The following is a 17,083-nucleotide window of genomic DNA, read 5'->3' on the forward strand; positions in this document are numbered from 1 at the left end:
TGGTCTCATGCAATATGCAGTCGAGGTCAGTTCGTCCGTTTCACATCCTTTGGGTGGCTGCCCGCAAACGTTGATTGTGCATCCTCCACATGAGATTTCGCCTGCTACAATGATGGCATTGGATAAGGAAATTAGAATCAGGGGGGGAAGGATAACGGAATAGAGGGTTGGTCGCTCTTCTGCCGTCGACACACCGCAGCATTTTTACGGACCCCCCTGCCCCTCCCTGTACGCGGATGGACTGCCGAAGTTCAGCAGCGTTCAACAAACACCGTGTAACTCCCCTCTTTTTATTTGCATATCTGTCAAAGGCGAACAGCGTGCCAGCCCTTCTTCCTGTCATTACCCTTGATTTCTCGTATTCATGCGCGGTTTACCCGGAGTTCTCGGAGGAACCGTCGGCAGCGGGGGCAACCACGCATTCAGATTCGAGCATTCCTCGACATGCTGCTTCTCCCTGCCGCTGTAAATATGCAGAAATAAACAGCAAAGGAGCGTGTAGAGTATTAGGGACACCCCGCAATTCTTCGCCCCCCGCAGCAGTTGCTGAGGACCCCCATCTGTACATACAGCCGGACTGCGACGGTGGGTGTGCGCCGCCGTCCCCTCTCTTGGGCGCACAAGAAGCCTCTGCACAGCCGGAAGTCCAAGCAGCAGCACTGGCACGCGCATTGGCGCTGGCAGCACCCACAACAAGCAGCAAGAGCAAGAGCAGCGGTTGGTGTCACGTGCTCCTGGATATGCCGTCTCCACAGAGTCACTCTGCCGACCAGGGGAGCTCCAGAGGGGGCCCTCGGAGCGGCTTCTCTTGGGGGCCCTATGCGGTTCGCACGCGGGTGCTGCAAGCCATTGTTGGGCTTCTAGTCACCACATTGTTTTTCTCTGTGTATTGGCTATCGCTACCCCGCATGCCTTCGCTGCAGTCGGATGGCGGAGTGCAGCTGGGAACTCCTGCTGTCTATGAGGGGGCGAGAGAAGCGGCGATTGACGTGTGGAGTGCAGCAGGGAACTACCGGAGCCGCACTCTGGGCGCCTCTTTGACTACGGAGACGGCCTTCGACGGGGGGCCCCTGGGGATCTCTGAAGAAACGTTCGAGAGGGGCCCCTCCCCCCCCTCCAGAGAGGCTAAGACGGTGTGGTTTCCGTCTCCCACCATCGGATTTTCCGAAGACGCTCCCTTCACCTTCGACCCGATGAGGGCTCTGAGTGCGCCGGCCTCTGCCTTCTCCTTCATCAAGGAGACTCCTCAAAAGAGGGGGGCCCCCGTCGAGCTGTACGCAGTGGTGCATGCATGCACGCAGACAATCCCCTACCCCAGGATCCCCAGAGGCTTCCCCCAAAGGGGCCCCCACTGGGGGCCCCCGTTCGTGCAGGGGCTGCAATCGGCAGGGCAGAGCCTCTTGCTGCAGAGCTCCGGACTGTACGGCCGCTCCTACCTGCGTGAGCTGCGACTGACGAGCGAGACTAGGAGGCAGGGCGAACAGAAAGCGGGGACGAGGATGCTGATGGAGAGAGTGTTTTTCCTTTCCAATAACCACTTCGCTGAGGGCTTCAGCCTTTACTACTCGACTGTGCTGCAGAGGCTGCTGGTGTTGGTGCTCACGTGGGAGTCCAATACGGTCTACGCGATCGACTATGAAACGCTCGAGTGTATCGGAACCTTTGCGGTGCCGCAAATCGAAGGGTGGGGCTTCACTTCCTCGTTCGAATTAGCCTTGTACGAGGATCTAAAGGAAGCGCAAAAGCAAGCCGCTGCGGCTGTGGCAGCAGCGGCAGCGAGTAGGTGGGACGCTGAAAGTGCCAACAGTACACCGCATGCTCCTTCTTTAGCCTCTAACAACGCAGCAGCAGAAGCAGCAGCTGCCGCGATGGCTGCTGCAGCGGCGGCGAAAGAAGACTTGGCGGCAGCAGAAAAGCGCTTGTTAGAGCACGCAGCGAAGCAGCAGCTCTGGATTACCACGGGGGGCCCCGAATTGGTGGAGGTGTCTGTACACTCCATTGAGACGCCACTTGCTGCAAGAAAGGCCGAGCTAAAGGCGACTGTAAAGCGACTGCAAGAAAAGCCGCAGCAGTTTTCGCAGCAAAACCAAGAGGAAAGCCTCCCCACAATAACGCGTCCCTCTCCTACCTGCCGCACTCTTTTGGGTTCCTTGAGCATCAGACAGGCGGCAGTGGCGCATTGCTTAGGCCAAGTTTTGGTCGGTCTGAACGAACTGGAGTACAATAAGAAGCGGCAGTCTCTCATAGCGAACCTCTACGGCCTCCCTGTAGCCGTGGAAATCCGTCCAGACTCAGGGGAATGTGTAGCCCTCTATTCGTTTTCGGGAGTTGCTCTGGTTGAACAGGTGCGTGTTCAGACTATGAAGGAGAAGGCTTTTTCTGCACTGTGTGTCGCACGAGGGCACTGGAAACGACCTTTAGCGACGCCTCCGCTCTGTCTACCTATTTGCTCTGCCTCTGCGCACAATGTCTTCTGATTTCTGTTCTTTTGCCGCCGCTCTTGTTTGCGAGTGATCTACAGCTTCACGACGAAACGCGCAACGTATCCAACGGGATCGCCATTCCCTATGAAAGGGCGCAGGCACCCTCAGAGGCCACCTCTCCCCCCCAGGAAGAAGCTCCCCGCAGCCTGATTATAAGTGGGAAGGGATGGCCAGCTCTTGCACGGGTTCGGCTAAGGCGACTTCGCATAGGCGACACCATCGGCTATGAGCCCCGCCGATTGCCTTGGGAAGAACCAGACTGCCCCGACTCTGATGATACGGATGAGGAGACGCTCCCCTTCCTGGAAGTCGAGAGCTTTTCAGCGTTGAGAAAAAAAGTTCCTCAGTTCCTCTTCACGCGGCAGATGAGGAGACAGCATCATTTGTAAGAGGAAGCGGCAGTCGCTGCCGCAGCAGCACCTCTTACAACCACATCGCATCGAAACAAGAGCCATGGCGGCACGCTTTGCAGATGCCTTCATTAGGCGAGTTTCGTTCCCCTCGCTATTCGCTACGGTGACAGCGGGTGAACGTGGCTACATGCAAGTGTATTTTGTATATATTTTATGTGCGTGCTTATATGTCCTCGTGCATGCGGAATCCTTTGCGTCGGAAGCAAAAGTACCGCCTTTTATGAAGCCAGTCGAAAGATACCCGCCAGTGCGGCGATTGGACTTGCAAATAACAAACACCATAGCAGCGTTTTTGTTTGCATCGAAGTATGTACGGCATTACAATAGCTCAACCCTCGGCAGCCGCGGGTTTCTCACCGAGAAAAAAACTTGTACTGCCCAAGAGGCTGCACTGTCGCACACGCGCACTCGTTGCTACGCTCTAGACGCCACCCCGAGACACAGCGCAGTCATGATACAGCAGAGGCACGACACAACTCAAACATGCAGCGCTCTTGATAAGCGCACACAGAAATGCATGAAAAGCGACAAAAGAAGGGCAGACGCATGAGTGTAGGTCATGCCGGCCAAACCCCACGAAGCAGCGCTCTTCAGGGGAGGCTCTTGGCGAAGCAGCAGTAGAGAGACACAACACCTGATCGTAGGGGTGCAATGGACCGAGCTACTGCTGCTGCTGCAGCGTTGATGGAGTCTGCGGAGCTTCGCGCTTCCTCCTAAGGAGGAACTCGCTGTAGGGGTCATGCCTGAAGGCGCATACAGCTACCACAGCCAGCGAAGGTTCCTCCTAGGAGGCGCAAGAAAGCATGTAAACCTAATATAGGGAGACTTGGAGGTTCCTACGGCTATTTTTTGTATTCGAGTACCCGTTGTGGGCTATAGGTTGCTTGGTGCGTCGCACTGCGGTGCGCATCTTAAGAGGGCATGAGTACTTGAGGTGCAGGCAGTGTATAGGTTTACTTTCCAGGCAACGCAAGCTTCGCGAAATGAATCCATCCTTTGCTCATATTGACGTCGAGGTCCAGCACCAGTTGCTGTACTGTGAGGCACTTATCTGGCGATGCCTCAGCTAAGGAGCGAATCAATGAGCGAAACTGCGAACACGCCACCAACGGAAAGGACGGCGCACGGACAGCATTGCCCACGGCCTGTAGATGCGTAGCAAGCAGGCTAAGCTGAGACGGCGCTAGTGGATGTTTTTCGCGTTGCAAGACCAGATGCTCTGTCTGTTCATCAACAAAACAGCCATTGTTTGAGGCGCAGCGAGAGAGGCAAGCGACAGTGTCTCACACACAGAGAGGTCGCAAAACGGCGCGATGCAGTGTACCTGTTGGGCATTGCGTTTGTTTACGGCCTTTTCCTCTTTCGTCGCCCCGTGCAGCTCACCCCAGTAAATTACTCTGCAAAGCAACGCCGCAAGTAAAGTGGGCTTAGACCTCCAACCCTAGACCCCAAAGCCTACGAAATCTCGAACTGAGTTCCTGAGCTTCCTTGCCTGTAATCGTGGCCATCATCGCTGCTCATTCTCGCTCCGTATATCAGCCCCACTCCGTGCCTGTTGGGCTTTGGCAGCTCGAGCACTTGATGCCGTAGCCTGTGCAGCGTGTTCCTCGCAGCCAGACTTCTCTCCAGCGTAGCAAGGGTTCCCTCATTGCCACAAGGGGCCGCTGCAGAAGGGCCCCCAGATTGAGGCACTAGCCGCGTTGTACAGCCTGTGGTAGCACGCCGCGGACCGCGAAGGCGCTTGTGTGCAGGTGGTGGACACGTAGCTAGACCCCGTTGCTTGTGCTGTTTCGCCAGGCTGAGGCGCTCCCTGTGCTGCGCAACAAGAGCCTCTGCCGCTTTCCGGGGAGGCAGAAGCAACAAGCTCGACGAGTCGACAAAGTCCAAAAACATGTCAGCAGTCAGTGGAGGAAGAGGGTCGTCAGATGGCGCACCCCCCACCGGGCCCCCGATTTGGGGCACTGGAGGCCCCATGGCATCCCCTTCACGAGAAGGAAGATCTCCAGTCATGGAGGCACCACGAAGAGGAAATTGGCTTTTTTGTCGCCCAGAATCAAGGGTTGTGGACGGTTTGTCGTGGTGGCTTCTCCATGGGCCTAGAGTCCGTGTAGGACTCCTCCCCTCCCTCAGGTCACCACCCCCTGCCCCCCTAAACACGAGCCACCTCGCCGTTTACGCCTTTACAGCAGACACGGGTGGACGCATTTGGCGGGGGCCGCCGCCCTGTGCAGGCGAGCGGGCGTGGGAGAGGAGCAAAGGCACACACAGGTGAGCGAACCCGCCCTATGAGGAAACCAAAGAGCGAACCACGTGCGAATACAGAAAATTATAGAGAGGATTATTATCAAGCACGCGGAAAAAGACGGAGGCGAGCAAACAGGAAGAACAGAAGAAAGAGATGCAGCTCCGTCAAGACACCCCCCCTGTCGGCTGCGGTGTTGTACTCTCGGGCCACCTTGATAATAAGCAATGGATAAATAAAGGTCGCAGCATAATACAACTTCTTAGATATTTCGCTAGCTTATGGGCTATTACTCAAACGCTAGTCAAGAGTAGAGGAGGCTGGAGGAAGAGGAGAATACTAGCTGGGTGTGTGTTCGAGATCGTAGGGGTGGTGTGGTCGACACTGGGGCTGTTGTTTCAGCAAGAAACACACATTCTCTCCTTTTGCATCATAGATTTTAATTGCTTAGCATAATCTACACATTTTATTTAGGCGTCTGATTTATTTATATGTTAAAGCAGTACAGACTGCCATCACGGCATATGCACATTATTTAGGCTGGCCTCATAGTCTTGTGACATATCAGGGGAATAAACAGCCAGGACCTTACTAAAAAGAGCACAACACCCAATCCGTAATAAGAGCGCACGTAGATCACACATCGCTGCGCAATGATAGCACAAAATATGTGCCAAAGGCGAGCATCCCCTGAAGCGTGCGCGAACTCTAAATCCAGTGTACTTCACAGCCCGCGTATACAAAAAAAACTTCCGCACCCCATTTATTGATTGATTTAAAAATATAAATGTATAAGCGAGGGTAAACTCTACTATGAGAAAGAAGCGCATGGCCAGCGACAGCAACTGTTGCTCTGCTCTTTGATAAAACCGCTTGAATGGCTTCTTTCAAATATGCATCCACTTTACTATGCACTGGTTCGTACAAAATAGTCTGATTCTTCTATTAGCCATGAACGCTTATTAATGAAAAGCCAGAGTTCCGCTGCTTCGCGTGTCATAAAACGAAGGAAACGGAAAGGAAAGAGAAGGCAGAGGCAGTGGAAGTTCAAAGATATCTTCATTCATTAGATAGAGCGCATAAATGCCTGCTTTATCCGGATACCTTTTTTTGTGTGAAATGACCGGGGAAGGCAAACCATCGTGGTGTACCTACACCTCAACGTTCACGGTGGTTCATTACCGTGCGTCACTTTATATAATTTTTGGAAATGTAGCACGTATTAGGGGGTTCCCGAAATGGGGATTTTTCTTCTGCTTCTTCATGCCTTTATTTGGCTTCTTGTGTGGGTTCTTATGACGGCCCATAGGCCGCTTGTGCGACCTTTCTTATATCATCGTCCACAGGTTATGCCTCCTTTAGCATCTATTACTTTTCTTCGGTTTGTTCCTCGACAGATGAGGCGGCATCGTGGATCATCTCCTTCAAATCCTCACCTATGTCTTCTGCAGCTTCAAGCAAAGAGTCTTTTGCTTCTGAAGTTCTCCCTAAGAAACTTTCGACAGCGTCCCGCGTTTCTTCCTGGATGTCTGCTATCTCGTTTTCTTCGTCACCTCCTTGTTCATGCCCTTTGTGTCTGTCTGCTTCCCTCTGCGAATGTTCCTTCATCGCGCCTTGGATCTCTTTTATGGCTGAATTGTGCTTTGCTAGATCATCTTCACCTAGTGCTTGCTGTCCTCCTGCCTCTCCGTCCGCGTGTTGTTGGCCCGGGAACCGTTCATCTTCTCCCGCTTCTCCACTTTCATTTGCTTTCGCCGCTTGTGCACTCAGTTCGGATGTGTGATGTGCTACATCTTTGGTTGCATCTTCTACTTGTTCCGATGCACTGACTGAAGCCGATTCAAAAGGCGCCGCTTCTTCCACCTGCTCAGAAAGCTCTCCTGCATGATGCATGCCTCCTTCAGCGGCACCAGAAATGGCAGCGTCTATCGTCGTGCCCGCTTCTTCTGCGCTCTTTCTTTCTCCATCTACCGCGCTTGAATGAGATACGGCACTCTCCTCTTCTGGGTCCTGCAATCGCGCAAAAGCAAAAAATGTGCAAGCCGCAAGGTGTGCTTGATGATTGATGCACTGGTATAAGAACACCGCAAAAAAACGCTCAGGAAACCACGATTTACTTGCGTCACGCAAATTAGGCTCATATGGAACAGCTAAACGATGTGCATGCGGTTCATCTGATACAGCTACACCTCAACTTCCAAAGCAAGTTATGTTGTGTCAATAACATGGTTCTGGTTCTAAATTCGCCAACTTCCATATACAGTCGCGAGCATACTTGTCACTGACCGTACTTAAAGTAGTTCCGTTCATATATTTTAGACAAAAGCCTGTCACTGGCACAGTAGCTTCACGTAACGCCCCTATGCTATTTTTCCAATTTACATAGTTTGACGCGCCTTACCCCTGCTGCCCACTCTCGTACTGCGTTGAATGGGATAGAGACAACTCGGGTTATCTCGCTGAAGGCATTTGATAAAACCTGAAGGGGAGAGTCAGCGAGCACTGCTTGACTCTGCAGCAGTGATGCTACTACGCACGGAACTAGTAAGCTCTGGTAACTTGGCATTGTGGGGAATCCGGGAAAGGAGGGAAGTAGGAGAAGAAAGCGAAGTAGGGGCAAAAGATCCCAGGACGTAAGGAAAGAGAGGAGGAATCAAGTGAAAATGTGGGTTTCCCTTGAGTGATGTATATGTTTTACTTGGAATGCACAGATAGATATCGACAAAAGGGTGAGATCTGCGTGCGAGTGGATCACTACGAAAGCGACAACGATAGCTTGTTTTATATTCAGGGTCAATAATTTACAAGGAATAAGGTATAATAGCTTGTGATCATCCCAGTGGCGGAAACGCGAGGCGAAGGACAGCACCTGACACGGGCACGAAGATGGAAAGGTAAGGGAGACTAGAGGGCAGGCGGCACGCGCTTGACGCTCTGCATTCTTCCCTCTTGCAGGCTATTTTCTCGGAACAATTGTATCAATTGTCTTATGCCTAGTAAAATATGATTGAAAGTCAGCATTTACGCTTATTGGATGATTTAAGGAGAAAAGTTAGTAGAGGCACCGAATGATCGGCTAGGTGACCAAGGACTTTCTAGGTGAACATCAAGTCATTGAATCGTCTAGATAACATACTAGAAAGGAAGATAATCACCAATCAATACGATCTTGTCAGAGCAGGTTCCTACTTTTCCTTGCAGGGCAGCTCGTGGAGGGTCGATTCATTGCAGAGCACTCAAGGTGACCCTGCCATTTTTAGAGGCTTTCTAGAATGCCAGCTAAATTTTCTCGCTCATAATCAATTGGGTAGGGTTTTAATTTGTAGGAATTTCTTGTTTCAGCCGCATATAGACTTCGATCTCCCAAGGCGTAGAAGACAAACAACGCAGTCATCTATCATAAGGCTTGCGCATGGAGACACAAATTCCAAGAAGACCACCATTTTATGGAAAGCGACTGCTCCTCGTAATTTTTAAGTTTGTGAGCGCCGTAGGAAATGCACCCTAATACCCTTGGTGTTGAGAGGAAAGTTTGTATTCAGAATTCCTACTACGCCAAAAGCTACATCTATGTACTTCCCCCACTCTGGTCATATATCATTGGTAATTGGTTAAAAATTGACTGAGCAATTTTTCGTTCGGATGTTAAGAGTGCTCAGTTGATGCTGCGACGCGCACCTCAGGCGCCCTCCCACCCTCCTACTCTCCGGGCTCAGTCCTGTGTTGAGGCCAAGGAGGAGCACTTCAGAGATATTTTCCATAGATTTGCCTCAAGCTTGATTAGGATTTAGGTTTGAACAGTAGCTCTATCCGCAGGATGTCACATACTCACTCATACTCTATGGAAAAAGAAGTACCGGGCCATCCAAGATCACATCCACAACGTCCCGCATGTGTGTGTGCTTAATTGCGTACGCTTGCCTACTATTTTGCAAGCATGGTTCCAAGTGCCCGGAAAAGTGTACAGCTGCAGAATGCATTCGGTCTCGTGCACCACACATTAAAGCATTATACTGGCGAGTTCAAAGCCTGTGCTTATGCGCTTTGCTATAATTACAAAGGACGATTGGTTTTCCCTTTGCAGCGAAGCTCTCAGACAAATATAAGCCTTGCGAGGAGGCGCTCATGCAGCAATAAAAAGAGAACACGGAAGGCAGAAATGGACGAAGCAAGAGACAAGGCTGCATACGAAAAAAACTAGAACCGTAAGTTGCTTACTTTCCTCCTGGCGCTCATCCAGCGTTCTTCATTAAGATGCACGGCTCACGGAGACGAGAAAGCCCGCAAGATATCTAGTGGCCCTCACAAGGGGAGAAGAGCCTTCATGAGAGCGACAAAGAGAGAAAAGTGCACACAGCAGAGAAGCGGTTAAGTGGAAGGAAGGTGGCAAGGGGAGGATAGGGATAAGGGCTTTTTGCAGGCACTTCAGCAGGTACACCTTCCCTTCCATCCTCCCTTCCTCCACCCGAGTGTAATTGAGAACAAGCAGCGGAGACAAAGTGAAAGCAAGAGAGCCAGCATTATCGATAGCGACAATGAGGTACAAAGGGGCAGCTAGCTATATTGGAAAGAGCAGCCTCGGATTTAGGGGGCCGGCACTTGCGGCCTAAACGCTGCTTCCATTGTCTCTCGCGCCGCCTGCGCTGGATCTGAAGACACTGGAGAAGCCACGGAGGAACCTGAGAGCGCCCCTTCAGGAGGTGACAGAGGAGCCGGGGAACTCTTAGTGGCTCCCAGAGAAGACACCTCTACAAGGCTAGGTGCTCGTTTTGCACCGTTGGCGAGCGAAGAGGTGAGTAAGGATTTACGACGAACACCCCCGGGCCCTTCAGGAGCTCCCTCCCCCTCCACTACTGCTACACGGAGAGGCTCCGTCGAAACCGTGGAAGAGCGCAAGAAGGCGAAAGCCGAGAAGACGTTTAAGGAATACAAAATCAGAAACACCAAAACGGCGATAAACAAGACCAAGAAGCAGCGCCTGCAAACGCACAACAATGGACAGCGTCGCAGAGATGGAAATCAAATATGCAGACTAGAGAAGCGCAGAAAAATACAGCGCGCTCCGCATGCGTTGCCCTATTTCCGGAAAGCGGAAGCCTTGGCAAAGGCGCCTGGCGTCATTCTGCATGAAAGCATAAAACGGCTCTGCAGCCGAAAGGGGGAGGCGTCGCACAGCAATGCCCCTTCTGCTAAGAATGGAGACAGCACCCCCTATGCGAGCCATAATGTGCAGATAGTGCGCATGTTTAAACGCACATATGTACAAAAAGGCACACCACGTGGCGGTACAAGCGCTGCCAGCACAGTTGCAGCCACATTACGCATTGGGGCTTGACGCACCTTTGCCTCGAGCGCTGCTGCATGCGGCTCGCCTGGCGGAGCTCCAATGTTGCAGCTCTGACGAGGATTTCAAAGCGAAAAGGCATACGCAAGATACCGCAAGGGCAAAATACAAGTGCAATATGTAAGGATGGAAAAAGGAGATGAAAAAAGCTGGGTACTCCTGATATGGACGATTTGTGCGTGTCATGCTTGCGCAGGGGCCATGCAAGTCTTCTCTGTTTCGTTCCAAATTCAACAGGAGGAAAAGACCACACTGTGACAGTTTTTCACCGATACAGAAATGTTACATATGCCCCTCGCTTTTGCCAGAACAAGAGGCAGTTCAAGAATACGGCAGAGGATCTACGACTCAGGCTGTCCATTTGTGCTAGATAAAAGCTGCCCACTCGAAAAGTACTCTAAGCTATTAAGCTAGTTTTTAAACACGGGCACAGTACACAATTCGACCGTCAAGCGGACAGATCGTAACCATATTTCCCACATGAACACCGGAACCAGGAAGAGATTCGCATATATTGCAGCTGCACGCATGCTTGAACCCAACTCACTTGGAGTGCGCATGAGCGTCTTGCATTTGTGTCTCAATCGAATTAAGAGTTTCCCCTTGAGAGAAGATCAGATTGGCCAGATCTTTGAAGATGTGGTTTGCCTGAGTCAAAGCGACTTGCCCCATGCCAGCCGTCCTTGAAATGCAAATGCAGCCGGATGCGCGGCGCTGTTTCCAGGGAAGCAAACGGCGAGAGAGCGCAACTTAATAAACGCCAACCATCACCCACCTGTGACACTTGGGCGTGAATGCGACGAATCCCCTGAAACCTCTCTTCTGCTACTGCACGCTGGAGCAGCACACGCACGCATAGCAGAAGGCACACACGTTAAAGCAAAAGCGCATGAACTAACAGAAGGTAGCAGAGATTTCTAAGGACCTGCACGTTACAGAAACAAGGGCCCATGGCAACGAAGACACGGAAGTCAGCAACAAAGAGGGGCGTGGGAAGGCCAACGAGCAACGCAACACAGAAAGGCGGTAGGCATGACGCACGGAGAGGAGTGCGTCGTTTTCTGAGACAAAATCGAATTCCCTGAGCAAAAAAGCAAACAAACAGAGCCAAGCCACAGGGTGAGAGGCAAAAAGGCCATGAAGATTCCCTCTAAGAGTTCCGCCCCGTGCGTTCACAAACACCCGATCGGGCAACGCAGAAACCAAAGCCAGTGACAACAGAAAGAAACAAGGACGAACGCGATTTCTCGGGGATCTTCGGAAATAAACAAACTATCGGAGTCAGCATCCGCATATGCCCCAGCCTAAAAGCAATAAACGCATAAACAAACAGGAAACCCTCCCGTATACGTGTATATATGCATACAGAATGATATAGAGACACACCCACATACATTGATAAGCTTGACTTTAGGTATGCAAACTTCTACAGAACCCACGAATACGTATGACACGGACAAGCACTACAGGCGTGAGATCCAAGGATCAACGCCCTAGACGTCCTAAACGCCTTTAGAGCCAGAGAGCATACGCCACCCTGGGGGACCGGATGAACCGTATAAAAAGCTGCCGCGCGCGAACAAAGCCTAAAGCTTAAGCCACAGACTGCATATAATTGACACCTTGACACACATTTTCCATATCGAGGATGACACCCGTGGATTCAACTCCCTGCGAAGAAGTCGGGTCGGCCGCTCGTTCAGCGGCGGCTCGGACTTGATCGGACAGGTCTTGCACCCTCCTGATCTGCCAGCAAACCATGGAAAAGTGCAAAATAAAGTACGCGAGTTTGTTGGAGCACATTTTTTTTCAAAAAAAGCACAACAAAAATCGTCGAGGCGCAAGCAGTCCCAAGCAGTCGGCAATGAATGCCCCTAATGGCTAGGTTTCTGATGAAAATGCGACAGGGAGGTTGCAGAAGGCCGAACGGCGGCGCGCGACACCGACGTCTAAGTCAACTGTGGCAGACGGGGGTTCGCTAAACGCTACCTCTGCTTGGAAGTGTGCAAAAAGCTTTTCAAACAGAAATTTGTCTCGTTGCTTGTCCATGGCCTCCTTCCCCGAACCTCCGTTTTGCTGCTGCTCTTGCAGCCACCTGCAGAGAAACACCAGAAACCGGCCTTATAGAGCCGTATCCACCAGGCTGCAAAATCGGTAGCTAAGCGCGAAAACGGCGCGCGCGGGCAGCCAATGCGAAGGCTCGTCCAGATCTACACAAAGCCCCTTACAGTACAGTACAGGCGCAAGCAGGCGTGTAAGGCCATGAACAGTGTCGCTCTCATTCTATTCAACAGCAATCGCGAGGCAAGAATGTGGGGAAAGGGGCCTACACTACACGGGAAGCACGCGGAGTTGCGATCATGCATACAACTCCCAAAGTCGGCACAGGCAGCAGCTCCCAGAAAGCTCGAGCAACAAACAATCACGTTCAAGGGTTCTACAAACAGCCCCAACCTGAACCCTTAAGCCTTACGACTTGAAGGCTGTCTCAGTCTGCAAAATGACCTCAAAGGTCTGCTTAAGCTTGTCGTGCAGAGACTCCACAATTCTCCGGGAGATAAAATTGCGGTTCAAGTTTCGCAGCTGAGAACGTGATACATCGCAAATATGCTGCGCACTCTATGCATGGAATCGGGGACTCTACGAGGCGGCTGGTGGAGCCGCACACGCCACAACAGAAATTCGACTGCTCAAAAGAAAGCTGCGCAGTTTACCGCACCGCAACCAGCTACACAGCAATAAAACGGGTGTAACCCGCGACACGCCTTACATTGGCTTCGATGCTCTGCAAGTTGCCTCGGATGATTTGAATGTTTGTTCTGACAATCCCATCATAGCCAGGGGAGCCTAACGGCAGCAGACAAGCCAATTGACAAAAAGCTCATCTACTAATTTCCAATATATACATAGATACAGACCAGAGATAGCGCCTCCTTATGAGATGTAGGGAAACATGGCGGCCGAGCTAGGCCAGTGCCGAGAAGCGGTGGCACCAGGGCTCAAACGAGAAATACACCCGCAAGCTTACTTGCAGAATGGATAGACTCCATTTTGTCAAAGAGCGGCTCTGCCACTCTGGGGAGGCGTGGCTGCGCCACGAAAGACATTGTGTCTCTCAGTGGTATGCTTTCTATGCTGCGGATTCTACCAACGGCCTCCTGAAGTGTAGGTTCTCAGACTTCGTTTGCCACTGCGGGAGACCCCGCAAACAGTCTGTGCAAAGCCCACTGGAATTCCTGCCGCTGAAGGAGGAGTCGAAAAATCTAGCTAGCAAACCCTAAACGATGGGATGGATAATAAGGCGCCTGTAACCTCAAAAAACCGCGAGTCCCCTATGTGCGTCCGTCCCTCCAAACTGATTGACTGGGGGACGGCGAGCGCCGACAGTCCAAGTTGGGGTTACCGTCGGTGGAGAGAAGCAGAAGATGAAACGAGCTGAAGCGCTTGGTACGTGGCTGCGCTGCAGCTGCCGCTGGAGGTTTGGTGTGGATGGACGGTGCGTGACGGCTCAGGTGTACAGACAGGTTGACAGAGAACGTGAATCAGAGCATTAAAAGAATAAATAAGAAAACCTTGATGAGGAAGGAAAGAAGAAACGAGCACAGCAAAGCCAATGGCTTCCATAATGACAGCCGGCGAACAGCCCAGTACAGTAGCCTTAATGCCCGAGGTGGGAAGCGCGGCTTTTTGAGTTGTCTGCCATTTTTTTGGTCTGAGAGTTGGGAATTTCGACTTTAAATGCTCCTTGTTGTTTACCGAGACTCATAGAGGAGCCCTGTATGCCCGTCTTTCTCCCAGACCGATACAATCTCAGCATACCCCAACAACGCTGAGGACATACATTAGGGGTCCTTCACTGGACCACAATTTATGCTGGTGAAACATAGGGCTCTATTTCACTTTCTTTTACTGATTAGGGTGGTTCCGTCTCGCGCCCAAGTCTTGCCATAATGATCAACAGGCCGATTAGTGGGGGGGCCCTTGCCCTGCCTCTACTGTTTGTTTTCCTCTGCATATCATTTTCATTCCCACCTTCAGCAAAGGCCGTGATGTTTGATATTTCCCCTCATACCCGTGAGTGCTTTTTCGTCAAGAGCCAAAACCAAGACACCGCCTTAGCGGGGTAAGGCACATGCGCACTGAGCAGTGAAGCTCCCCTTGTTCGCGCCCTGCTGCCCTTGCACGATCTCTTTCACTGGTTTTCTTCAGCTGCCTCCCTGTGAAAGGGTGAACGCATCAGGCTGGAGCTCTGGTCTGCCGAGGGGCTGTTTCGGGGTTGCCGCGCCGGTGTTTCTGCTTCCTGGAGAGCCCATTTTCATCTCGCCTGTATCCTCTCTTCTACCCTTGTAGCAGCTGTTGTATTGCAATAATTCAACCAAAATGACGGGCGGTGGTGTTCGAAGCCATACTTTATCCGTGTGTGCTTTATGTCACTGCTTCTATGGGGGTGTTTGTGTCAATGCCTGGGTCCGTAGGTCGTATCAATCCTTCTTTGGTGATGGAAGTGTGCGGGTTACAGTAGAGGGGCCGGTTGCCTCTCATAGAGTAGGGGGGCAACTGCCGCAACTAACTCCAATTTATTCCTCTGTAGAGGAATCAGGGCACATTCAAGTGGAGGTAGGCCAGCCGATGCTGACGCGTTCCAGCAATCTCCTTGCACATTGAATCATGGAGGCATTTTCTTCTCTGACTGAGCAAATGTGTAAAAATTGACTCTGTTCCTCTAATCTCGAAACCGTATTTTTTTAATGGTTGTCGAACTTCTATACACGCGTTGTTTCGGTGAAACCGATTTTGGCCCAGGCATCTATGTCGCACTTTTGCCGCTGTGTCTTTGATCCTGAACTGTATCGAAAGCACGTAATATGGCCTTTACTTTGTGTCTGCCTCTTCACTGCCAGGCTTTCCAGCTTTTCTGTTGATATCGCTAAGGCACAAGCGACAGGATCGCTGTCCGCCTCTACCATCCACTAGCGGGTGGCCCTATTGCTGGTTTTCACGATTCCGTATAAGCCTGGTGATTTTTCATATTCGACCTTGTTGTTCGCAGATGGCAGTACGGGGAGAATACGCAGTGTGCGTTCGGAATTTACTATCCTTCGACCAGACGGTGACCATCGACTTCCACCTGCAGTCCAAGGATGCCTCATCTCACCCCAACCAGCTCGCTCTTGAGGACGAGGCACTCAAGCTAAAAGCCCTGACCGCAGATGTATTGGAGAAGGTAAAGCCATGGGATTTCGTTGAGCGTCGATAGGCGGTGCCAGTGACGTGTATCCATGTACAGCTTTTTGTGGGTTCAATAAATAGTTGTGCACATGTGCGAATGTGTCCATTTTACTATCGCATGTGCACTTCTCTATATTTACAGGGTTCGCTTTATTGCTCATGGTGTCTTCTTTAACCGTCTGCGTAGGCATCCTATGTAAAATTTTCCCCCGACCTTGTGAGTGTGCTGGCAAACCTCGCTCCATTGTTCTAGTGTTTTGCTGGTTTATTCTATTCAGGCGAATTCTCTGTTTGAACAGCAGTCCCATGCGATGGTTCGCTTGGGCGTTCATTCGGAGCTGGGGCAGTCAACTCGACGGAGGGCAACTTTGTGGAAATGCATTCAAATGGGAATGCAAGTGCTTTTGGCTGGAGTGCAGCTCTACTCTGTGAAATCCTACTTCGAAGTGAAAACTATCGTGTAGTAGTAATACACGACAGTAATTGCTAGACGCTCTCCACAGAGGGATGCAGAAGGCTAGAAGCTGATGCATGGATATATCCACAAAGTAAAGACCTCGAGTGTATCTACACCTGGAAAGCGAGTAATGCAAGCAAACCTGCAGCGAACAGCACAGCCTCACCAAAATCTGAAACACTCCCCATGGCACCTCTTGACGAAGTACATTCATGCAATTCAAAGAGGTGCTGCTGCGGTCTGTTGCTCATGGACTCTAGCAGGAGCCTTCATAAGTACCTCGAAGTCTTCCCCCATCGACCCATCAACTTGCGGGTCGTGAGAGAGCTCTGGTCGCACTTTACCTGACTTAAGAGAAGCAAGTTTTGGGGCTAAATGGGAAACGAGTTCGGGGTTTAGAGAGACAAGACAGTCCTTTGCCATTTCATGCTTTCTGGCCCGCAGTTGATTTCCTACGACATTCAAGTACCTGGCTATCCGGCTACTTTTAAGCTGTACCTGAGGTATGCATTTTCTCACCGACATACAAAAACATGGGCATAGAACGCTCGCAAACCATCATTGTGGTGTTTTCGGTGTCAGTACAGACAAAATAGACGTTACATGTAGGTATTTAGTGTACTCATTTGCCATTTTTTCCCTGATTACATCACACTGAAGTTTATACCAAGAGTCAATTGTCCGAAATTAATCCAAGGCTAGTGCGGGCAAATATTGTAGCTATGCGCGTTTTTTCAAACACGTGCATGTGGTAGCGGAACATGATTGCAAGGCACAAATTAAAAGCTTCGGTGCACTTAAAATTCCCATTTTATTGTAGATCTAATGTGATAGTGAAAGCTATTAAACTACAGGCACAGGGTATAGAGCCCTTGATGCCAGCTGAAATCCAGGGGTCAGTTTTCCCGTTGCAGA

General features: G+C 51.1%; 3 protein-coding genes and 1 non-coding gene across 4 annotated transcripts; 1 reads left to right on the forward strand and 3 right to left on the reverse strand.

Annotated features, from left to right (window-relative positions):
- Positions 1 to 1,633: 1,633 nt before the first annotated feature.
- LOC113146713 lies at positions 1,634 to 4,789 on the reverse strand. The gene is made up of 2 exons (XM_026334896.1): positions 4,384 to 4,789; positions 1,634 to 1,911 (listed from the first exon to the last, which is right to left on the reverse strand). The coding sequence occupies exons 1-2, from the start codon at positions 4,787 to 4,789 to the stop codon at positions 1,634 to 1,636; spliced, it is 684 nt and encodes a 227-aa protein (XP_026190681.1).
- A 5,595-nt stretch (positions 4,790 to 10,384) lies between these two features.
- On the reverse strand, positions 10,385 to 13,532 carry LOC34619966 (syntaxin-21). The gene is made up of 10 exons (XM_026334897.1): positions 13,511 to 13,532; positions 13,253 to 13,329; positions 12,956 to 13,065; positions 12,472 to 12,577; positions 12,115 to 12,228; positions 11,722 to 11,786; positions 11,524 to 11,563; positions 11,258 to 11,317; positions 11,030 to 11,130; positions 10,385 to 10,535 (listed from the first exon to the last, which is right to left on the reverse strand). The coding sequence occupies exons 1-10, from the start codon at positions 13,530 to 13,532 to the stop codon at positions 10,385 to 10,387; spliced, it is 846 nt and encodes a 281-aa protein (XP_026190682.1).
- On the reverse strand, positions 10,627 to 10,731 carry LOC113146718. The gene has a single exon (XR_003297356.1). It is a non-coding gene; the product is annotated as a U6 spliceosomal RNA (small nuclear RNA).
- Positions 13,533 to 14,107: 575 nt separating the features above from the next.
- LOC34619967 lies at positions 14,108 to 16,175 on the forward strand. Its single transcript, XM_026334898.1, has 5 exons — positions 14,108 to 14,159; positions 14,521 to 14,605; positions 14,958 to 15,099; positions 15,533 to 15,706; positions 15,990 to 16,175. The coding sequence occupies exons 1-5, from the start codon at positions 14,108 to 14,110 to the stop codon at positions 16,173 to 16,175; spliced, it is 639 nt and encodes a 212-aa protein (XP_026190683.1).
- The last annotated feature ends 908 nt before the right edge of the window (positions 16,176 to 17,083 follow it).

The sequence above is a fragment of the Cyclospora cayetanensis genome, unplaced genomic scaffold (assembly GCF_002999335.1).
Source record: "Cyclospora cayetanensis isolate NF1_C8 unplaced genomic scaffold, CcayRef3 CcayRef3_contig_52, whole genome shotgun sequence".
Lineage (NCBI taxonomy): Eukaryota > Apicomplexa > Conoidasida > Eucoccidiorida > Eimeriidae > Cyclospora > Cyclospora cayetanensis.